Genomic DNA, 24,110 nt, shown 5'->3' on the forward strand with positions numbered 1-24,110 from the left:
ATAAGGGGGACAAGAACGCTTTGTGACGAATTTTGCGCACCATAAATACGAAAAGGATTAACCCGTTGGGCGAATGACGCGCTAGCAAGCAAAGAAAGAAAGCGTACATAACCTGCGTGCGGGAGAAGATAACACGTGTACAGAAAAGGCAAAGACCCCTTAGGCTTTTTGGGCGGTGGTGCGTTCGGTCAGAGCTTCTGCCGTTCAGAGCTTGACGTCCACGATCCACTTGTCGTCTATAAATGTCAGCATCGTCCTGCTGTCTGCGTGCCGTGGGCCCTGGTTTATCCCAATTAACCTTATCCACGAGGGGTCCGACGATCATCGACGATGAATTCTTTGGAATCGTCCGTACGCAAGACACGGCATTCGCTTGTTTCTTTTTCGGGAAAACGAAGCCTGCCTGGACTAGCGGTTTGCTTAATCTTTTTGAGTCAATCGAGCAGATGGCATGGTTCGGAGATCATAGCGGGAAGCCACCTGAGCACAATCGTTTTGTCGAGAGACCCGATACGATCAGGCGTACACAAAACCTGCTCACAAGCGACTGATCGGTGGGAGTCAGCGGGGTTAGCCGTTGGCTTAGCTGGCGTGTTGTTGGACGATCAGCAGTGAAGCTTACTTTTTATCTGCATTTATTTTCTCTCTTTCTCTCTTTCCGGAAAATATCACATTCACAAAAGCCGCACAAGTTCAGACACAGACGAAAGACTTTGCTGAAGATCTTGGAAGATTTTTGAGATACTTTAGCTATGGCTATCCAACAAACGAAACATAGCTCAAAACAACGCTGTTCCTTGACCCAAAGATCCATTATGTGGAGAATGTGTGTGGAATAAATTCAAGAACAGGAAAAACCGCTCGATTCAAAGCATAAAAACTATCCACCATCTAAGCTAGGTTCGAAACGAAGCTGAAGATTATTACCATAGCCCTGTAACACTAGCAGAAGAGTAGAGTAACCTTGCTTGCCTACTTTCTTCGATTTCTGCTGCACGTCGTCTTCCTTCCCGTTGGTTGGCCCCTCTGTTTGACCACTCGAAAGTTTAAATTATCGACACACGTTTTAGTTGGTCATGGATGAAAGTTAGTGATTTGAGGAGAGAAAAGGTTCAGTGTAATGCAGGGAGGCCACCGGCACAGCTTTTAGTGATGGGCTATTAGCGCACTAATGATAACCATTAATGAAAGAACTTTCTAGAGGGCAAAAGGGCTGCGGTTTTGCACTTAGGCGCTATTTCTTGTTGTATTAGAAGAAACTTGACCGTGATGAACATGCGTGCGTGTTGAATATGGAGAAAAAAACCGCCGTTCAGGAAATGTTTGGGAACTGTTTCATCCAGCGCTGAGCTGAGGTCGTACCAGGATTCTTTCAACACTCAGAAACAAACATTCAGAGAACATTTTTTAGTGTGAGACCAGATATTTTGTGGACTGCTTTAAACGCTTTCATCACCGGAACTTGATTATCCGAGCATCTGGCATCTCTTCTGAGTGCGTTTTTGACCAGTTGAATTTTGAGTACACCAACAAAGAAATGCTCTATCTGAAAAAAGTAGGGTTATAACTGTACTGCTTGCTTGCTTATGTACCGGCAAGCCAAACAAACAATTAACCCTTTGTTTCCTGTACGATGGCAGTGTAAAGTGTTTAGTATGAGTTGGAAGAAATTTCAAGGAATAACAAAGAATACCAAACAAACTAAGTGTGTCTAATGGACTGCAAAGTGCAATCAGCGGATGCATATAATTACTGCTGTAATATAGCTGCTACTGGGCACTGTCGTCACAGTCGAACGACTTCGGCACTTCTGGAAAGCATGAGCAAAGCAAATTGAAATATAAAATATATTCTTCCTAACGATGTTCTTCCTTCCTAACCATTACATAGTTACAGCGTGGTGAATATCCACAGAATGTTATGGTCGATCATTTCTAAAGTACTTATTTAGCTGTGATTAGGAAAAGCTATTCTACACAATCCACATGCATCAACTCTGGTGAAGGTTTCCCACTTCCTGATAAATTGGCCTATCACTGGTAATCCTTAGTGAAGAATAAAACTTCAGTTATATGATCAAAAACTTACTTGCTGTAAAATGATCAGATACGATGATCCAATAAGTTTGCTCAACACATTGCTGGAAATAAACCAGAATCAGTGAACAAGCATTTAATCTCCAAATGATTCACGAAGATGGGTATAAAATATGATTGAATCTAATTAATTTGATTTTATAATTGTAGCTATGAAGTCCACACGCAATCCAAAGAATAAACAGCAAGATGGCGGCCAACTACGGGAAGCAAGCCTACCCTTCGGATATTCGCATTACCTTGTGTTCGTGTACCGTACAGCTTCGTCTCTTCCCTCGCTGTGCTCTTCTCGCATTTTCATCTTTGGAAGCATATACCTTTTTTCCATTATTCCAACACAAAGATCCGCTCATGACCAGCAACAGCTGTACATGCTGCACGCTCAACTGAACAACAACAACAGGAACCAAGCATCGTCCATATCGGGCTAGCTGGTCGTTGAACTTGAAGCACGGCATGACAGCTCTTCTCGTCCAGTCCGTGTTTTTCACCGGACGATTGTCCCACTTCTTAGCAAGCAGAGCCCTTCATAGCACGGTGACCCACGTACAATATGTCCGCACTCACCCGTCCCATCTAAGGCTAACAGTTGCTGCAAGCAAAGGGTAGAAAGTGACTGCGACAAAAACCTTACGGACGTGGCTGCTCGCTGACTTCGCTTTTCATTCCATAGTTAAAGGTATTGAAATTCGTAATGTTTAGCGTATCGTACCAGGAGATAGGAGTAGTACGGTGATGGTATCTCGCCAGTTTGATGGAGACAGGTGTGATGTGCTGAATGAGACGATGGCATTCCCTGCTATCATTAGCCCGAGTTGGAACGTGCGATGATGGAGATGTAAATTTAATTAATCGCCATTACAGCGCACAGTTTTCTCTCTTGGACGTGGTGGGGATGCTGCACAAGCGGGATTTGCTGGAATATTTCTGTAGCGAAAAGGCTTCAACAAGAATGCGTGTTTGTTATTAATTTTAAAGGAATGTGTGTTTATGGTGGTTCACTCGTGATTGCTCCATTTTCATAAAGTTGTTCAAGTACCATTTTTCAAACACTTTCAACTTTTAAGCTTTGAAAATCTATATTATTTTTTCACAATAATACTTCAAACTCTATGGGGCCACTGTGTCGCGCATTAGCCATTTCACCGTGGAATGGATAAAAGCTACCAAACACCTTAAACTGTATTGAGGTCAGTCATAGCTAGATTAATGCTGTCCCAATCTCTCATCCAGGTCGACCTCGCCACCTCTTGTTTTACTGACCACCTACAGTGCTGCAAGAAGGGGTGCCATGACTTTTGAACCGTTTTCATCCACGATCGCGGTGTTAACAGCTCATTTTGTGCGCAAAATCTCATACATTACGTTACGCATACACAATGCTTCACCTATGGCTGCGCAAGCCTTTGCCGCAGGTGGCATGCAATGCTTATGCCACGTACCTCTGCCGCTCGTCTGCTTTATTGTCGGCACTTCGTTTGTTCTCAAGATGTCCGCAAAATGAGGCAGCATAAAACATATCATTACGCTTTATGTTTATAATAAACCCGTTAATGAAAAACTATCACGAACCCGTGAACGATGCTTCAGACGCGGCCAGGCGTAATAAACAGAAACGCATAAAATTCGCGACGCGGCAATTGCAGTGCGAAATACTAACCGCATTCGAACGGGCTCGCCCGAGAGATATCCCGAGGGTGGATAACAGGAGGAAACCCTCGGCTCAGTTGGCCGGGTTGTTATCTTTACCGCGGCCAACGAGCCAAAGGCGTGTAATGGGGCCACGTACGCAATCCAATGTGTCGTAGATTTGACGCAGCTTTCGCCTGCAAAAAGGTTGGAGACGATATCCGCGTGCGTATTGCGTCGCAAAAATAAAACGAAGTAACAAACCCTACCGCGGGCGTGCACGGTGCAATCAAAAAAATGGCAGCACACCCGATCGCTCCCGTAAGCAACAATCCGAAGTCAATTATTTCGTAATGCTTATTTACGAAATGATGGCCTTTGGGGGTTCGTTCCACGTTGTGTTTCGGGTTCGGAAAGCTCGTCTCCACCCAGTAAGGGAGTGTATACGCTGCTCTGCTGCTGCTGATGCTGCTGCGGCTGTGATTATCATAACGGGAAACCGTAGGTCGGAAGGAGCGGACGGTTCCCGATGAGAGGTGGGTTTCCAGACGAACCCGCCGATCACGATTCGGCGATTTCCGCAAATTGGTCGCCTGCAGAAGTCAAACGAAAGCGTTGCGTTGTAGGTAGCGCAATGCTTGCAAGGTTAAAAATATGTCACACCACATCACCAAGCACTGGTGTGAGATGTGCATTGCACGAACGCCCATCTGTCTTGATGGACGGATGGATGTCTAAATTGGTGCACTGCCGGGTACACTGGCCGCCGCAGGTCGGTATAATCAGTTCTACGGGAAGATCTTCTCAATTAGAGCAGCATTTCTTTTCTCATCCGCACGTTGGGCTCTCCATGTTGATACATGGCGGTGTCAAGCAATCGAGGCTACCCATATATCATTGAGATTTCTCAGCTGCACATAAGATGCAACGTGGTGTTGGTTGAGAATTTTAATGATATAATAAGATTAAAGATCAATCCTTTCGATTGGTCGATCATAAAGCTGTCTATGTTCAGCGCTCTCGTTTTGTTCATTCACTCCAATTCCGTATGCCTTGTGCGTGGATATAATGGGAAGCCGATATCTGCAAAGCTGCAGAACCGGCGTCATTATATTGGCACGCATGTACGCCGCCCAGGGTAGTGAATGAAATCGGTTGGCCAAGCGTACGGCTTTGCGTTGGGAAGCATGTCCCGATGATGGTTGCGTGCATCTGGATCAGTGAAGGGGCGTTCTATCTGTACAGGGCGTCATTACGCTTGCGTGCGTGTTTGTGTGTTTATAAGTGTAAGCGGCCAATGAATCGGTCAGTGGAGAATATGGCAGAGAAGCGGCGAGTACACGCAATGATACCGGATCCAGTGCATGGAATATTGACAAACCTGGACAAACCCACACGCACTGGAGGCAATTATTTCTTCCCGAATGGGATATAAAGAAAGATAATTCGTTTTTTCTGGGTTTCGTTTCGTTTAAAAGTAGTTTTCCAACAAGAGAGTGTTCTAAAAAGCGACCCTCTCCATATTATCCTTGCAACTGACACAGAACCTACTATAAAGTACATTGTTTTTTAAAGCAGTATTAAGTACTCCGTAGATCAAGTAGAAACAAAACAGCAAGTTCTAAATTAACGAGCAGTACAGATTGAATCTAATAAAAATGTACATTTCATTACAGATGCATCTTCTTCGAACGAAGCCGTTCACCTGCAGCAAAGACTGAAAAGCCTCAGCTCCGAGCTAGTGACGCTGAGGAATCGACTACACACCGGTGGCCAACCACCGGGAGCAGGACCCAATGGAGGCGGTGTACCCGTCGGCGGTGGTACTGTAGTATCGCCAGCATCTGGACCAAATACTAACAACGCTGGATCGAACCACGGAACACACGGTGCGACTGGGCTGGCGACACATGCGACCAACGGTCTAATGACGTCCACGGTCGGCGCCAACGGGATCAACGTGCTGCCACATCTTGCCAATAGTTGCACCAACAACAACAACAATAACAGCAGCAATAACAATAACAGCACCAACAACGCTACCAATAACGCTACCAATAATGCTAAGGTAAGTAAGCACAACAGAAAGGAAACCCACCTCCAACCGAAACCGGGTGCTGCCAAATGGCTTTCCATTGATTTATCACCTTCATGTTGGCCCTAAGGGTTACTGAAAGGGAACAAACTCTGTTTCATGCTCGTTGACTTACGTTTGTTCCATATGGTCATTTGGTGTCTATCAACAGAACCACATGCTAGTTACGAGTGCAGCCCAGTGCATACCGTCAAACCAGGCGGGCAACAATCTGAACGCCTCGCAGCCGAATGTCAACGTCTTGCCTATCGTTTCACCACGAAATACCTCAATCCCGTACCCCTTGCCACATCACAACACTAGTACCGGCGCGCTACTGCATGGAGGTGAGTACTAACCGAAAACGACCAGCAATAGTTGTTCTTTTCTTTCACCAGCTGGAGTCCATGGTTTTGTGCTCAAATCAAGAAATGTTGAAAAATTATTCAGCTTTTTAATGTTAGTTTTTATTGTCGTAACTAAGTTTTTTCCCATTTCGATAAACCCGAGAAACTTAAATAAAAAACCTTAGGTAATAAGGTATTAGGTAATAAACTAATTCGAATCCAATTTGGATTAAGGAAAGCATGACTTATTCTATGAATCGTGATTGTTGTTTACAGTGAAAATAGTGTTTCCCATTCAAGACTTATTAAATTTTTCATATTACATGATCCAAAGAATTTTTCTCTCAATCCACTTTTGATCTTATATCTCCCGTTCAAGTACAAAGCTGGTCAAAACCGAACGCATGTCTACGGCAATGGTCACGGAACTTTAGAACAGGAATCTTTTTGTGTATCCTCAAACGACCCTGAACACGCGTGTGCCTGGCTGAGATACCATTCGGTAAACTTTATTTCGCTTGCGAACCGCGTACGCGATCATCCATCAGCCGTCCAACCTGAGCGGCATAATAATTTGCTCGTGTCCGTGCAAATCGCACGGTCCGTTCTGTGTCTGTGTCCAGCCGGCGTAGTCTTAAACGACTTGGCAGTGTCTGATGTGACGAGCAAAACTCATCGTTGCATAATGTCAGTCGGTGGGAGAGTGGGGCGCGCACTGTCTGCTTCGCCTACGAGTCCCTATTTTCCGCCGTACCAGCCGATGCGAGGCTTGATTATGCTTCATTTTACTTTCGTTCACGGCCGTGCAGCGGAACGGTGAAAGAACGCAAGGATTTCGCCTTTTTGTGCGGTGCTTGTTGGTGATCGGTAATAATAACAAGGAATGCCGCCAATGCACCATCACCATGGTAGGTGCGCATGTTGTTTGAATTATCAAGCATATAATTTGTTTTATTGAAGAAACATAAATCAGTACGCAGCAGGATGAGGAAAGAGTACTACAAAAATAAGACAACGCAACGTGAGGTAATTTGTTTTTCGCTTGTTTAACGTTCATTGTTTTTACCTAAAGATCGCATTCATAGAATTATGAAGAAAGAAGCAATACAGTGTAATGGAAATTGTTGATTGTTTTTTGTTAATCGTATTCAAACAAAGTTTTATAACTATTAAAAATACTTACAAATAGTTTACCAAAAAATGTGAGACCCTAATTATTGTGTAGCAACAATTCGGTTCACATGATACTTATGCTTTCAAATTGATGTAATTTTAAAAATAATTCCAATTTCATTGAGTTATAGTTTATAACAACTTGAAATATGCTAACAAATAAACGAACTATTCAAATAGAAAAATAAATTATAACTACAATTAAAGGATGCTTTCACGACTTCTCGAAGTCACGCTTGTTCCTATTTATATGATCAACCAATTTCCCAAACTCGATCGAAGAGGAACGTTAGTTGCCTATGCCTCGCACAACGGTTGCTTTCATTTATTTCAAGCGTGTGCTGTGCAAGAAGTCGTATAATATGATTAAATGTTCTGAAAGCTTCAAAGGAAACAACGATTTTATGTGATTTTTTACAACCCGATTCGATCGAGTTTGGTGAAGTGGCTGGAAATCTTTTTTATGTAATTTCTTTCAAATGCATAATTTCTAAAAAGTTCTTTCTATACGGTTTCTATACGAATGATAAAGGAATGGTATGAAAATGGTATCAAGCTGAAAATTAAGATGAGCATTCTTGATACTGCAAATCAAACCTGCCGCTGTGCAGGCTTAATCATTGCGTTGAAGGCTCATTTGAATATTTAGTAATTTATGCGCCATCCAAACGCTGCGTGTGTAAGTATTGGAGGCGAAAGTTACAACCATTTTCAGCGCTATAGTTAATTTCGGTTCTTTTGCCTGTGGAAAAAATGACAGACCTGTGGTGAGCTATTAAAGTAACAAATCGTACAGCATTAGTTGACACCATTAAGCCAGTGGCGGGACTATGCCGTGGAACGAGTAAGCCCAACCTGATTGATTCAATTTCACCTGCCAGTTCCAGTTATGAATAGGTTTCAACCGAGGTGCTTAATGGGGAATGATTAGTAAATACAGGGGCGGTCCCGTGGTACAGTCGTCAACTCGTACGACTTAATAACATGCTCGTCATGGGTTCATACCTAGAATGAATCGTCTCCCCGTATCAAGGATTTGATTATCCTGCTGTGTGTGGTAATGATTTAAGTCTCGAAAGCTTGTATAGACCGCCGGCATACTCGCGTAGGACGTTACGCCAAATAGAAGGAGTAGTGTAAAACACAGTAGCATAACGCGGTGACGGTTTGGCCCGGAGAAACTAGACGATCTGTGAATTTTGTGAGCTTAAAACAAACATTCTAATCGGAGTATTTATTTGATGCTAGAGCTATCTATTGCTGCTTGAACGAGTTTTAATTTAATATATCTTGTCCCTCTACCCTCACCCAGACACAGTACCATGCGGTGGAACGCTTCCAAGGCGTACGGCGATGGGTTTCGGTGGCTCGAACTCGATACAGTACAACGTGGGAGGACATGCTGGCAGTGGCGGACTCGGTATGATCGTGTCTCCCAGTGGATGCGGATCCGGCACACTGTTGACCGGTACGGGACCCACCACGGTACACTTGCGCGAGCGGCAGGAGAGCTCGGGAAGGAACGAGATGGACGATCTGATACATCTGCCTGGCCCGCTTACGGAGGACGCCGTCATGCGTACGTTGCACAACCGCTTCAACGATGGGAAATATTTCGTAAGTATTCACAGTGTTTCACTTCTTGTCATCTTTGGTGTTTGCTGGTGGAGACTTAGCACAATCAGTCTAGGAAAACTTTTTTAAACATTGGTTGATGCAAGCTCAAGCTCATAATACAAGACTTATTATTTTCGCCCACACTTGACTCACGTTAGTCTCACACCCAGCAGCTCAGGCAATGCAAATCGCCACTAAAATGTATTCACCTTCACTGAACCACTTTCGCTTCGCCAATCTCTAGCTTGAAGGGTAATTAAAAGCAGAAACAGCTCAAAAACACCAGCCACATTAGCTGGCAACACGTGTGGGTTAATAAGTGAGTATGACCCAAAGAAACCCAAAAGTAGTGAAAATAAAACTCTTCGCAAGCACCACCAAAAACAGCTGACCTGCTTTTGCACGCGCTTTGTTTCGCTGCAGTTCTCGGCCCCAACGCGCCCAGCCCATACCACCGCGCTTACTTTTGTTTTCCATTTTCCTTTCACTGTTTCCCCAGTATTGCCCCGCGTATGTGCACAATCAAGAAAACTAATTAAACAATCAAACATTAAAAAACAATTGCCAAAGCATGTCATGGTCAGGCTGGGTGTGGCTTGATGGCGCGAGATGCTGAATGTAGTGAACGCATGATCGTGTGTTTCTAGAAGTCCGAAATTGTGGCGAAATTCCGCGTTCAGCTGGCACTTGCTACTGGGCGTAGAAAATTAAGCAAGGGGGAAATGTAAATTGGGCATACAAATTCACTTTTTTGCCTCCTAAATGCCTCTCCTTTTGTTTTTGAGCGTTGGTGTTTGTTGTTTCACGTGGTCTTGATTAAAAAATTAGCTGTAATGAACGGTTTTAACTGATGCTTCGCAGCAGCACGCGTACACGGTCGAATCTAGGTCTTTGCCTTTCTTTCGTCAAGGCGCCTATCCATTTCGGGCCTAATGTTGGTCGTTTGGTGATCTTCCTCCGTACATTTGCAGTCGCTTTTCTTCAATGGTGATGATCGTTTACCCGTGCATTGTGTACATTTTCCATTTCTCACGTATTCGGGAAGTATGTGGCTGGACACGCGTGGGGAGAAATTTATCCAGCCACGATGTGTATGATGCTTGGCGAGTGAAAGAAAAACCAAAATTGCAATACTTCCGCAAACTGGTTCACATCAATTTGGTTTCGAAATCGCGCCAATCGCTACACAAAAACGGCTACGATCTTGAATGTGCCTCTCGATGTGAACAATAATGCTGGCACCGTCCTTCGGTCTAGCCCGATTGATGGATGTGTCGGTCAATTTTCGGATCACAGGTCCACGGATCATGTGTGTGCGCCTGCTTGTGTGTGCCTGTGTGTGTTTGGGGAAAATTGCAATCACCCATTGTGATGTCCATTGTAGCTCCAGAGGGGAAAGTGAGTCTTTCCGGTCACATTCGCTCGTTGGTGATCGGTGATCGGCTTTGATCATGCCGAGCATGGATAAATGAAAAGTGAATCAAACAACGTCCGAATTGGGCACATTAGAAAGTGAAGAGTTTAATAAGAAGGAGGAGGGATTGTGGTCAGTGAACGTTTTAAACAACATGATTTTCACATGATTTAAATATGATCGAGGATGATTTAAATTGAAAAAAAAACGATTGGTTGTCATCGATAATCAGCTAGAAAACAACCCAATGCTGGTCTAACTACGTTTCCCATATGCTGCATTCAACATTTAAATTATGCTAGAGAAATTCGTAAACATATTCTCGTCCAATGCTACTCCTGCATCTATTACATTCTTGTTAAACCACTAATGGCTCCCCCAATTAGACTAGATAGCATAGCATAAGAGGAATAATTCCATAAATTTTCAATCCAACCCCAATGGATAGATCCGCGAAGAAGCTCGCGAAAGCAAAGGAACGAGCAAAAAATAAAAACATGAAAATAAAACAATCAACACCCAACGCCATGCGCGAAGGTATTCCAGCGATCCGCGGCATTTCCGTTGCAAAGCTGCCCTTGCTGGCTGGCTGTTCGGGCTGGTCGACGGAACCGGTCGCCTGTGTGCTGGTGTGGTCCGTGCAGCGTCGCTTAGTGTTCGTGCTGTGTGTCGGGGCTCACTGGTTGCGTGTCTTCGCTTGGGCTTTGGTTTTGTTTTTAGTTCATTTTTATATTCATTTCATTTGCTAAAAGGTAGCCGCCGGCCCCACAAACACATGGGGCTGCTGACCGGCGGCCTTCTTCTTCCGCTCGACGCCTATCCGGTTTGGCCGTAAATCCGAACCATAGGTAATAATAAAAAGCGCTAAGCTATGCATGTTGTTTTGCTTTTGCATTTCGCGTTTGCAATATGTTTTGTTTTCTTTTTTCCTCACTAACTGTGTTGTTGCTTACTACCAACGCGATTGGGCTGATTCCGCTCGACAGGAGGCAGAACTGTATGTACGGCCAGCAGATAGGTACAGCTCTTCTAACGGTGATGCAGGAACACCACTTCACATTGCTCACACACGAACATGTCGGCACAGACGGTCTCTTGGCTCCGGCATGGAGCTCGCTTGAGGCTGCCATTTTGAGAGGTTGCGACCACCACCAACACACCGTGCGTTGATCGCGCCGAAGATCCGGACAAGAAGCGGAGGAAGAAGTTCTGGCTCATTCCAATTAAACGCAACGAAACGAGCCGCGCTCACGGATCATTAGGGAAGAGGGCCAGGATGGGTCGGTTCGGGATGTGGAGGAGGAGAGCCTATGAAATGAAGATTAAAAATAATCATACGAAGGTGGGAATCATCGTTTAAGTGGTTTTGCGCGTTTCGCTACGGAACACAGATGCGCACATCCACGATCCACGATCGCGCGCCAGTGTGCAGAAATCGATTTTCTGGGAGCTTTTTGTTGCCGCTTTGATTGCTGTTTCTTTCGCTACTTTGAAATTCGCGTTCATTCGGTTGGATGAACCGTGCGATTAGCTTGCATCGCGCGCCCTGTCTAATGTCGGCGACCTCCGTGCGTCCGTTCATGGGTCCGTACATTAACGTAAACACACACACACACACGTTTACGTAAATGTACATCATCATTCGAGCCAAAAGGAAGGGGCATTCTTTGCCGACTCTGTACGGTACTGTGCTAAAGCAATGCATTTTCCAATCGCTTGACATCAACCTTTCCCACTGAGGGGACATTCTTTAGCGGCTCAACGTCAACTTCCTCACAGATGGTGGCCCCCCAAAGATACCGATAACCAATCACCTCCTGGCAGTCGACCTACTTGAGGCGTCGCGAGACGTCGCCCTCAGCATCAACAGCCAACTTTCTACTCCAATAGGCTGAGCGGGGTGTACATAAATCACAATCGATCTTCGTACATCGGCATCTGTGACGTTTGGCTCCGGATCGGGGTAGATCGATTAATCCTCACATGTTGGGGAGGGGGCTGCTTTGAGTAAGCAGGCGGCCAGTTGTACGTAGCCAAGAATTCGAGCGAAGTGTGGTACAGTACAAAAAGAATGACTGTTGGATGTAGGTCTAAAGCGATTGGTAGACTCACAACCGTTATAACTGATGATCGTTTCTGGTTTATTCTTCTAACTTTTGATTATCACGAAAAATCATTCTTTAAACCAATCGGGGCAAAGTGATGCGATGGGAATCAGCAATGTTTGATTCAACGCATATGACTATAAGAGTAATGATTGTGCTACATATGATTAAATGGAGATGATTTCAAGAAAGAAGACAATAAATATTTAAAGAGCTAATTTTAACTGTGTTAACTTAGGAAATCTGATACAAATATAAATTTACAATAGGCCGAATAAATTTAAATTGAATAAACCCTATGAAGTTCATTACCCCATACTCGCCGATCAAAGGCTCCAAAGTAGCAGAAATGAAGCTTTACTTAGAAACGCGCAGTTTACTTGCAAACCAGATTATATTTGACTGACTAACCTTCACTCCCTGTGCGAAAGGAAAAACATGCATAACATTAGACAGCGTTAGAGCAAGTCCTATTGAAAAAAAAAAAACCGAAACGACTCAAGCGTTGGGAGTTGCATAATATTCCGCTCACTAATCGTTGTGGTAGCAAACGATGGCAGCATAAAAAATGGATAGATAAAACAAGCTGACAGTTCTCGTGACATGCACACTGAACAAGGCTAGTGGTAAAGAGAGTGTTTGAATCAGCGAGCGCAAATTCACACGTGCAAGTCAGATGTTCGTTATACACCGTCGTACCGATCCACAGGGCCTGCAATCGATCAGTAGATTGTCCATTTTTTGTAGGTTGTATTGGAGGTTTTGGTTTCTAATAATATATTTTATGTAAAAAAATACGATGTGTTTGCAGCATGGTATTACAATAATTTCATATATAATACCTCAAATAATGCCCATCAATATTTTCAGTGATATTATAAACAAAAAATATTGTCATTCACGTTTATATTTATTATACATTCATTATATCGCTTCTTACAGACCAATGTTGGACCGATACTGCTCTCCGTCAATCCCTACCACGATGTCGGTAACCCACTGACCCTGTCCTCTACCCGCTCCGTTCCTCTTGCTCCCCAATTGCGAAAAATCGTTCAAGAGGCCGTGCGCCAGCAAGCGGAAACGGGCTACCCGCAGGCGATTATTCTTTCTGGTAAGTGACGACAGGGCACAAACTGCCACAGGACTGCTGATAAAGCCCCAAATTCCATTTAAGTTTCCTGTTCAAAACTACGCACACTCTCACAAAATGCTGACATCGAGGTGCGACTTTCTCTCGACACCATGTTTGTGAGCTAGAAAAGCACGGGGCTCATTAGCACAAGGGGCTGAAGGGTCCTAATACGCGTGTGATCCATTCACGATTTAATCTTCTCCATCCACCGTTTCTTCGCTAAAGGTACTTCCGGTTCGGGAAAGACGCACTGTTCGATGTTACTACTGAGACAGTTATTCGCGGTGGCAGGCGGCGGGCCCGAAACTGACGCGTTCAAACATCTGGCGGCGGCCTTCACTGTGCTTCGCTCGCTCGGGTCTGCCAAAACCACAACCAACTCGGAATCGAGTAGAATTGTAAGTATTTGATGCGAAGCGTAAATGAATCCGCTTACACTTACACTTAACGGTACACAATTGGAAATAGTTAAAATGGAATTAATTATTTCTTTTAAAACAAGCTCAAGTGGTTGACAATCGTCAAAAATGTATTCTATACAACTACAATAATATTTTATATTTTATGTTTCTATTCAATCAGGGACAATTTATCGAAGTACAAGTGACGGACGGCGCACTGTACAGGACCAAGATTCATTGCTACTTCCTAGATCAAACGCGCGTCATTCGCCCATTGCCAAACGAGAAAAATTACCACATCTTCTACCAAATGCTGGCCGGGCTGAATGCTGACGAATGTGCCAGGCTCAACCTGGAAGGCTATTCACCGGCAAACTTGCGCTATCTGCAGCACGGCGATATCCGGCAAGATGAGCAGGAGGATGCGGCACGCTTTCAGGCGTGGAAAGCGTGTCTCGGTATTCTCGGTATACCCTTCCTGGATGTTGTGCGTGTCCTAGCGGCGGTTTTGCTTCTCGGAAATGTGCAGTTTGTGGATGGACAGGTACGTAGCAAGATTAGAGAGCAAACGAACGGATTTGAAGAGAGAATGGCGGAGTGTTAGCGAGACGCAACCATAGCAACATGTTAGCGTTCTCGCTCACTGCAAGAACGGTAAGATACTGTATTCTCGATTCTGCTTTATGAGATTGGTTGGAATAAATGTTGTTGTGTGGTGTTTTTAATTTAGTAGGCAATCGTTGTTATGTGATGTAATATAAGTTATGGGTAATTTACGGCTGATTATGCGCATACTAAAAGTTTGCGTATATGCAAGATAATTACACGAGTCTGATTTAAAATAACGATTGCTTCAAATATTTTCTTATAAAATTAAACATAAGTAAAATATATGTTTCTTTCATGTATTCCTATTCATTTCTAGTATAGCTTTTAACTCCTTTGCCACATATATTTCAAGAAAGATTAAAGTGCAGTTTCACTAAAGTAAAGCTATATTAAACTAAGTTCTTATTATTTATTTCTTTCATATATCATTCATATTACAGGGTCTCGAGGTAGAAGTTGTTGGAGAAACAGAACTGAATGCCGTGGCCAACTTGCTAGGTGTTCCACCAGCACAACTATTTCGTGGGTTAACCACACGCACGCACAATGCCCGCGGTCAGCTTATCAAGTCGGTGTGCGATGCCAACATGTCGAACATGACACGCGATTGCTTAGCAAAGGCACTCTACTGTCGAACAGTAGCAACTATTGTTCGTAGAGCAAACAGTTTGAAACGGTATGTGTGAATGGGTAAAGTAAATGAATATTTTGTGTAACCCAAAATTTCCATTACAATAATACTTCTTTTTATCGCAACTCGGTATTATAATAAACAAAATGTGTTGTATTTTGTTTTGTTTAGTCTCGGCTCAACGTTAGGCACGCTTAGCTCCGACAGCAACGAATCAGTACACAATCAAGCAGAAGTGGCAAGCCAGCATGCGTCCACGATTGGCGGAAACGCGGGTTCGAAGTCAATGGCAGCCTTAAACAATGCTGTTCGGCATGCAACAGATGGATTTATTGGTAAGAATGGGCGATAATAAGTATTGCAATGTGGGTAATCGGTTATTTCCAGTTAAAAACATTGATTCTTTTCATGTGTTCCTAACAAACACATGAAAAATGAGAAAAAAAGAGAAACACATGCTCTTTTCCCATCACTGCGAGATAGTGGGAGCGTAAGCCACATCAAATCTAAAAATAGCTACTTGTATAGTGGCGCCACCTACTGAGTGTTTTGTGCTTCTCTCAAGAAGATGCAGCCAGTTTTGCACATACGCAGCCAGATCACATGCATAAAAAGACGCAGCCAGTTTTGTTTGAATTTGAAAACAGCCGTTACAGTTTATTCTTATTTATTCTTATTGTTTGTTGCATGCATCTTTTTAATCATTCTATTTTATTTGTCTTTATCTTTCCGTATCGTCATCTTGCAGGTATTTTGGACATGTTTGGTTTCGAGGAACCACGACCGGCCCAGCTAGAGCACTTGTGCATAAATCTATGCGCCGAGACGATGCAGCATTTTTACAACACCCATATCTTTAAGAGCTCCGTTGAATCGTGCCGCGAGGAGGGCATCATCTGCGACACGGAGGTAGACTACGTGGACAACGTTCCCTGCATTGACCTCATCTCGTCGTTGCGTACCGGTCTTTTGAGCATGCTCGATGCGGAGTGTTCGGTGCGCGGTACCGCGGAAAGCTATGTTGCCAAAATTAAGGTTCAGCATCGCAACTCCGCCCGCCTGGAGCAGCGTGCCCTCGAGCCGTACGATCCTCGCCTATTTGCCATCAGACACTTTGCGGGACGCGTCGAGTACGATACCACCGACTTTCTCGACACCAACAGGGACGTGGTACCGGATGATCTGGTGTCTGTGTTTTATAAGCACACGTGTAACTTTGGTTTCGCGACACACCTTTTCGGAACAGAGCTGAAAGCATTGTACGCTCAGGAAAGTGGACCACGGGGCCTAAGTTTCCGCATTGCACCGACCTCACACACAGATCTGCTGAACGGGGACGAACCAGTATCGACGCTGACGCAAGACTTCCACACCCGTTTGGACAATCTGCTGCGGACGTTGGTGCATGCAAGACCACATTTCGTTCGTTGCATTCGCAGCAATACGGCCGAAAAGGGCGGTATGTTTGACCGAGGGGCTGTTGTTCGGCAGATTCGTGCTTTGCAGGTGCTGGAAACGGTCAACCTGATGGCGAGTGGGTTCCCTCATAGAATGCGCTTCAAACAGTTTACCGCACGGTACCGGATGCTAGCTCCATTCCGGTTGCTGCGTCGTTGTGAAGAGAAAGCTCTGGAGGATTGCAAGGTGATTCTGGATTTCGCACTTGAAAACCCACCCGAGCTGGACGGTTCCGTAACGCTGTCGTGGGCCCCAGGCAAACGGCACATCTTCTTAAGTGAAGGCATCCGTCAGCACCTGGAACGATTGCGTACGGAGGTGCGCATGAAGAGTGCCACCTTAATTCAAGCGACGTGGCGTGGTTGGAATCTGCGCAAGCGGCTCGGTACGATAAGACGTACGCACGATATCCATCTGATGGGTGGAGCACTGCTATCGATCAACAAGACATCAGGTAAGCGAATGCTTTACATTTGAGTGCAATGTTGCACAGTGTTGGTCTAATAAATGCATTTTCATTACAGGTGCTCGAACGGGAAATGTCACACATTCCAATGCAAACAATACAGGTACAGCAACGAGACCGCGGCCGCAACCGATCGCTGGCACTCCGCCACCGGATCCGAACGAAAAGTGCGACTCAAAGATTATCGCACAGACTTGCACATTGTTTGGGTTGGATTTGGTGAGTTGATTTTGGGTTAAACATCCACTGTTAACCTTCCTGTCATCAGTGCTCATCAAATTACATCGTTATTTACATTACAGGAACGACCACCACCAGTGCCACCGTCTCGTTCCTACACCGTGACTGGAAACTCCAAGCTCGGCTACCCGCAAACACGCATCATGAAGATGAACTTCCCCGAGGATCCGGCTGCAGTCGGGCTTGGTGAGCAGCTGCGCAAAGGCGAAGCTGTCACAGTGACCGGAGCTTCCCACCGACGCGGCCATTTAATCGTGGAACATAACGGCATCAGTCTGCACGTACCGTTTCAGTATATGGAGCTGGTAAAGACGATTGCTCCCGTACCGCCAGGCACTGGGCCTACCGGTGCCACAGTGCCTTCACCACCCACCGCCTCCGCGGTCAACATTTGATCATCGACGCGATCTGTACAGAGCTTACCTTCTTGACAGAGTAAATTACTGCAACTTCCTAGACCTGAGAATTAAAAACCCGGGAAACACAGAACGAGTAGCTAACGCACGTCACGCTCATTTAACATTCGAAGAACGTTATCGAGGTACTTAAGTTGGCTGGAAAGGATTTTGAGCAATGTTGACAATAAGGTTGGATAAGTGTAGTGTTAGTGATAAGCGTATAGTGTAATAATTATTTAAAGTAGATCTTTCTAGCCCAACAAAGCTGGAAGAAGCAAGTTTTTCTTTTGATGAAACAGAACAGGCCTAGCAATGCTAGAAATTAAACACACCGAGATCCAGTAGAGCACCGTACAGCAGCGATTCACAGTATAAGGTTCGGTAATGTATAGTCCTACGCATCCTTACCATGGTAATGCTGTTTCACGATTCGAAATAACTCGTAGATGGATGGAACAGTTTCTGCATCAAATGGATATTACCACTGTACCGTTTATTTTGCACTATTTCCTTGATGTAAGCCCTTATGAGGTAATGTTATTGTTAGTTGTAAGATATTCCTTTCCCTTCTCTGTTAGAGACTTCCGTAAGTGCCAACGTTTGCGTATTTTGCTATAAAAAATGCATTATCTTAAGAGTATTGCAAAGCGCTTCCCTATTGCGCTACGTATAAGTTGCGTATAAGTAAAATGATATGTTAAAAAACGTTAGGAAGAAAGGTACATCTTGCTTTCAGATATGGTTAACCACCCAATCTTTATGGTACTATATTCGATGTACTTATACCGTGTGGCAGAATGAGTGAGCAGAGCAGAGTGTTGCAGAACAATGTGCTCATTTTCCCAGATAAAATTGTTAACGAACACACGAAGAAGATTGAAAAACTCGAAGATGGACACCAACAAGTCGCTGTCGCTGGTCAACATCATCCGATGGAGACATCATAATCGAGCACGAGATTAAACCGTCCTAACTTTTATCGGTGTTGTTTTTTTTCCTTTCACACCGAAATTGTAACCGGTGTCTTGTATACCTTTTAAGGCTATGAAGCATCGGAGCAAAGTTATTATTTTTTGTGTATTGTTTACTTTTCTTTTGTGACAGTGTGGTTTCATTTTGTGTTTTTTTGTTGTTGAAAATGGCAAAACGTTTAATCCTAAGCTGTTTGTATCCGCTTCTATTGAAGCCATATAAGCGACGAAAGCGGCATAGTAAAAGCAAATAATTTCATTACAACAGTATTTCGTTTTGCTGCCCAACTTTTACCGTGCTTTTCTTCATGCCATCGGTAAACCGGGCGTGTTCCAAAAAAACAAAACACAGTACATCAACAATTCAACAACCTTCGTTTATTACACTGTATCGCAGACCAATCAAATTACCAGTGACTTTACTAGAATTAAGTTTTGTACATGTATAAGTGAGAAGGCTTTGGAGAGTTGTTGTCAAGCGTTATTAATAGCCGTACCGCCGTCAGCGCCATTTATTAGTATTTTTATCAGAAAGACTTTCCAGTATGGACAGGTAGAGTTAGTTACGGTTTACCTTTCACCAATGATGGAAGTAAAATACAATGAAAACTGGGTAATGTGTAAAACAAAAGTAACGACCTGACTTTTAATTTATTTTCTTTCTTTAGGTTTAAGTAGTGATGACTGATGCCGAATGATTTATTACGTAACCAGCAATGTTAGTAAGGGTCAGACATGTCGTTAAATAGCTTTGCAGGACCCAATGCGTCCTCCACCCAATGTTGTGTTCTCTTAAATGTTATACATTATGTCACAAAAAAATGAGAGTTCATAATATTTAATGCTTTTCTTATGGTGTAGTTGACCAAGAAACTAATTAAAATGGGATGATTAAGGTTTGATTTTTTTAGTAACTTTTCCATCCACGCTATTGGAAACCGATTTTTTTCATGATTTGGTGTTTGTTTCTCAATTATTTGATATATTATTTTAAATTCTTTGGAATAGTCTCATTATTAATTCAGCATTTTCCAAACATTTTTGAATCCTTTTATTGCCTTAAAACCGTGGGAACGATTTAAAAGTACGTTGAAAACTATCAATACATTATCAGAACAATCTCAAATAAAACCAGAAAACAACAAAAAACCGTACAATTCGTTGTAAGTCAATGCTATGACGACACTCGGGACATCGGATTTTCATCACATAATTGTGGCACACTTTGGACTTAAACCCATAGAAACATTCTGCAACCAATCGCACTATGGGGCGGTCTCGAGCAAACCGCCGTCATAAGTCATTTTTGTACTATTTACGATATATATATATCACATCAAAAATTGATTTTAAGCGTTGAACATGCAGGTTGCGCCATTTTACACCGTTTTTTTAAATTTTAAATGGGTTTTTCACAAGTTTGAAATATTTTGGCACCCAATATAGATACATTCGGCCCAATAACAAGGCTGAGCAAGGGAATCATTGCGCCATACTCTAAGTGTTGGTCTTCATAATCTAGACTAGAAATCTAGAAAGTCTTTATATTGGGTGCCAAAGTCTTTCTAACGAGTGAAAACCCTGTATCTCTATGCTGTATATCGCCACAGACACACATTGGTGAATACAATGGAGTCATGAACTTCGTTTTATATTTGAGAATAATTGTATTGGTTTTAATAATAAAACGTTTAAAACAACCACCACCAAATTTAATAAAATATAAACCAAGTAATCAAAAATAAATAGATATCATCAAATTTCCAAGTGCTCATAGCACTTTACTTTAGACAATTCGTTGTTTTAAAAGGAAAAGAAAATTTTGATTTAGGCAATTACTTTATCTCGGTTGGCATTTTTGAAGAAAACAAAATATATGAAGTTATTTGTTTTATCCAATATTGTAAATATCCAATATCTAGTTATCTAAGGCAGGGGTCTCGCCTATAATGCGAGAGCCTATAATGCGGCCCGCGATGATGTTGTAAAGGATAATGTAAATTTCATATTAGTTTGACAATTTTCATCAAATTTTTAATTTTTACTTCTTATTCTTCTTCTTTGGCTCAACAACCGACGTCGGTCAAGGCCTGCCTGTACCCATTTGTGGATTTGGCTTTCAGTGACTAATTGATTCCCCCATAGCAGGATAGTCAATCCTACGTATGGCAGCGCGGTCTATTTGCGGATTGAACCCATGCATGTTGTTAAGTCGCACGAGTTGACGACTGTACTACGAGACCGGCTTAATTTTTACTAAACCAAGATAAAAATTAATTTACTATAAAAGAAAAATGCATAATTGGCGAATATTCATTAAGTATTTTCATATAAAACGAGATTTAAACATTCTCATTACCAAAAGTAACGTCAAAATGGACCTCAACAACGTTATTTACGAGCAATGCGGCCCGCGAATTGAAAAGTTTGGAGACCCCTGATCTAGATTGTAGTATCTCGAATAATGATGTTTTCAATAGTGATGATCGATAAAATAATTAACACAACATTAACATTATCATCACACACACTATACATATAGCTGAACCATGAGTACAATCTGTCTTTTTCCGCTGAATTTATAAATTGAGACATAGTATTTATTTGTTTTAAAACTTTTTGATAGTATTTTTATTTTTCGCAGATTTTTTTACTTAAAAGAATTTCATATTTTTCTTGGTTTAGGTGTTTCATTGTTTTATAGAGCCAGCAAATAATAAAACTGGATTAAGAAAACTAAATATCTTGCTCTCAATACCAAACTAAGCCAATACATGACATAAACTTCTTTTTATGAATAATATTTTACATAAAAATATTATTGTTATATAAATAATAACTATTAAAATAACAAAATTACATTATTATATAAATTATTATAAATTATGCTGTATATGATCTTGTTTTAAATTTGTATGAAAGTAAGATTTTTATTAAATGTCACGCGTGTATTTAATTTCTTGTATGAAGAAAATATATACAAAACACAAAAAAGTTACTTGGAAAATATTGTTAACTGTTATAGTATTTGGAGTTAGTTCATACAAGGATGAGCATAATTAATAAAATGTTTCTTAATACAATGATATCTAAGTCATAAAAAACACCATGTCCATGGAATGGAATGGAGAACTTTGGAACAACGCGGCCAAAGCCAACAAGTTTTTGGTCAGCGCCAATAAATGGAAACATCATAATCGTACGAGATTAAACCATCGAAACTTTTATCGGTGTTGTTTTGCTCGAAACGACGCTAAAGTCGTATTTCTATCTCTATTATATGTTTTGCACCATCGCCACATTCATACGCCCATTTTCTTTTCTTCAGCCACGAAAGCAAACCATTCGACAAAAGCAAAGGAGCAAAGTCGAAAACGACCGTATGTTGGAGTCAGCTCATCTGCCCCTCGTCGTTCCATGAGTCAATTGTTTCGGTAAAGCGATTTCCTTCCCACCCACAGGACGTCTATTGTTTCGCAAGAAGCAGCTTCGTTTTATCGGTCTACTTAACCAGGTTCTTTATAGGGTGATCTCAATGGCTACCGGTAGTGGGGTCAAGTAGGATGACGAAACCAGACAAGATGGAACGATTTTCTTTTGTGGCGATCTGTTTGCCACTCTGTCTCTATTTGGATGGAATGTTGAAGTTGTTTGTATGTACTTCTATATGCTCTCTAGTCTTTCAACTGTACAGCAACAAAAAATCTTGCGAAATACAACTTAAATTATTTCACACAGAAACTATATTTTGACAATATATTCGGATAGAATCTTATATATATGGACTAACACAATAATAATTGATAAAACTGTTTTTACTGTTTAAGCTATTGTTTGACTAATCCTTTTTTTGTATGTAAAATTATTATCCTGATTATATATGAAAAGTATGATAAAAACTATACAGTTTTAGAAAACGTGTATTTCATTATTAAACCTAATAATTTTTCTTTTAGATACTAGTTTCAAATATTTTTTTTTTTCAAATAGTCCTTTTATGTACGCTCTTTATGCATGTTTATGTGCATGTTCTGATGAAAGATATGTGCAACAGTTACACGGATACCCTTATGCTCACCTATACGATTGTAGTTTACCCATTTTTCTTTAATAATCATACACGTTGATGTAAAAGTGTAATTCCAATATGTTTGTGCTAGTCAATGCTTCAACTATCTTCATTTCCACCTTCCACAGTCCTGGACGTCCTTGTTGTGGCCAAGCATTCGAGTCAAATATAACGTCCTTTACAACAAGCGCTCTTGCCCCGATGGGACATTCATTGTCTAGGGGTAGGTTTTCTATAACGTCTTCCAAGTAATCACGATACTCGTTTAGCATGTAGCTATTAAAGTCACATATGCCCAGTATTGGTAGCTTGTACGGCGTTCTGGTAAACTGATTGTTTCCCAAGGAACTATGATAAATTTCTGTAAAAAGCTAAAAAAACGATAGTTGATGTTTAATTCGAACGTATTAGTTGACTCTAAATTTTCACTGTAGTTAGTTAAACTTACCAAATAATTATTTCCAATATCCTTAAGAAACGTTATATTGCCACGCAAACCATGTTGATTTAGATTTATTTTAGCAACCCAAATGTTGCTGACAGCCATCGATGAATTTTGCACATTTTCCACCCTATGATATTGCACTTCCATTTTACAATCAGCAAGTACGAGAAGAAACCAAAGAAACACTGTTAGGCAAATTGGTAGGTATTCCATTGTAGCTAAACCAAATGTATAGCGTATTGCTTTGTGTCGGATTAATGCTAGTTGCAAATGTGTCTATTTATATATTGTGCTGTCGTTTATATAGAATAAGGTGAGCCAAATTATATGCTACAATTAAATAATTACCACTAATGACATACAATCATTTGATAGGTCTTAAAATAATCCAGCCGTATTGTAGTGCTTGTTGATTATTATCATTGGACTGACACACAAAACCTGTACAGTTCAACGCAATTGTTGGCTTAGATCAGTCAATATCATGTGTATTAAATGTTGTTCCTAACCGGGACTAGTAACTGATCGTTCGGACGGATGGAAGGGTTAATAACTATTCATTAAATAGTGTAATTATTTTAAAATAAATAATTATGTATAACGTAGTGTTCGCCACGATTACAATCCAAATTGTAATAGGTAATCACTAAAATCGTTGTGAATTTTGTTTTTCTTTTAATTTATCTATTTAATTTACTGATTTATCTGTTCATTAATTAATTAATTTATTTATTTATTTAGAGGTAGGTAGGTAAAACCGGACACTGCAGGTATGATGGACACTTCTCGTAACTACATGAAAAATATAATTTTACAATAATTCTACATGCAT

The 24,110-nt window shown here is 41.9% G+C and overlaps 2 protein-coding genes across 3 annotated transcripts in view; one reads left to right on the forward strand and one right to left on the reverse strand.

Moving 5' to 3' along the window:
• Positions 1-19,399, forward strand: part of LOC120902281 (unconventional myosin-Ia) — a 71,034-nt gene extending 51,635 nt beyond the window's left edge. For both annotated transcript variants that reach the window (XM_040310905.1, XM_040310906.1), the window contains 11 exons: positions 5,402-5,793; positions 5,972-6,146; positions 8,632-8,936; positions 13,398-13,569; positions 13,816-13,988; positions 14,173-14,535; positions 15,041-15,276; positions 15,403-15,566; positions 15,980-17,143; positions 17,214-17,374; positions 17,458-19,399. In XM_040310905.1, coding sequence (XP_040166839.1) covers positions 5,402-5,793; positions 5,972-6,146; positions 8,632-8,936; positions 13,398-13,569; positions 13,816-13,988; positions 14,173-14,535; positions 15,041-15,276; positions 15,403-15,566; positions 15,980-17,143; positions 17,214-17,374; positions 17,458-17,790 — 3,638 coding nt within the window. In that variant the 3' untranslated portion in view covers positions 17,791-19,399. The remainder of the gene's footprint in view (positions 1-5,401; positions 5,794-5,971; positions 6,147-8,631; positions 8,937-13,397; positions 13,570-13,815; positions 13,989-14,172; positions 14,536-15,040; positions 15,277-15,402; positions 15,567-15,979; positions 17,144-17,213; positions 17,375-17,457) is intronic.
• A 3,297-nt stretch (positions 19,400-22,696) lies between these two features.
• LOC120902311 lies at positions 22,697-23,525 on the reverse strand. Its single transcript, XM_040310978.1, has 2 exons — positions 23,282-23,525; positions 22,697-23,204 (listed from the first exon to the last, which is right to left on the reverse strand). Exons 1-2 carry the CDS (start codon positions 23,489-23,491, stop codon positions 22,872-22,874), a joined length of 543 nt encoding a protein of 180 aa, XP_040166912.1. The 5' UTR covers positions 23,492-23,525; the 3' UTR covers positions 22,697-22,871.
• Between the last annotated feature and the right edge of the window lie 585 nt (positions 23,526-24,110).

This window comes from Anopheles arabiensis, chromosome 3 (assembly GCF_016920715.1).
Source record: "Anopheles arabiensis isolate DONGOLA chromosome 3, AaraD3, whole genome shotgun sequence".
Classification (NCBI taxonomy): Eukaryota; Metazoa; Arthropoda; class Insecta; order Diptera; family Culicidae; genus Anopheles; species Anopheles arabiensis.

Coding starts and splice junctions, on each gene's coding strand:
- LOC120902311 (XM_040310978.1), bottom strand. CDS start 23,491: ATGGAATACCTACCAATTTGCCTAACAGTGTTTCTTTGGTTTCTTCTC. Junction 23,205..23,281: donor ATATTGGAAATAATTATTTG/GTAAGTTTAACT, acceptor TCGTTTTTTTAG/CTTTTTACAGAAATTTATCA.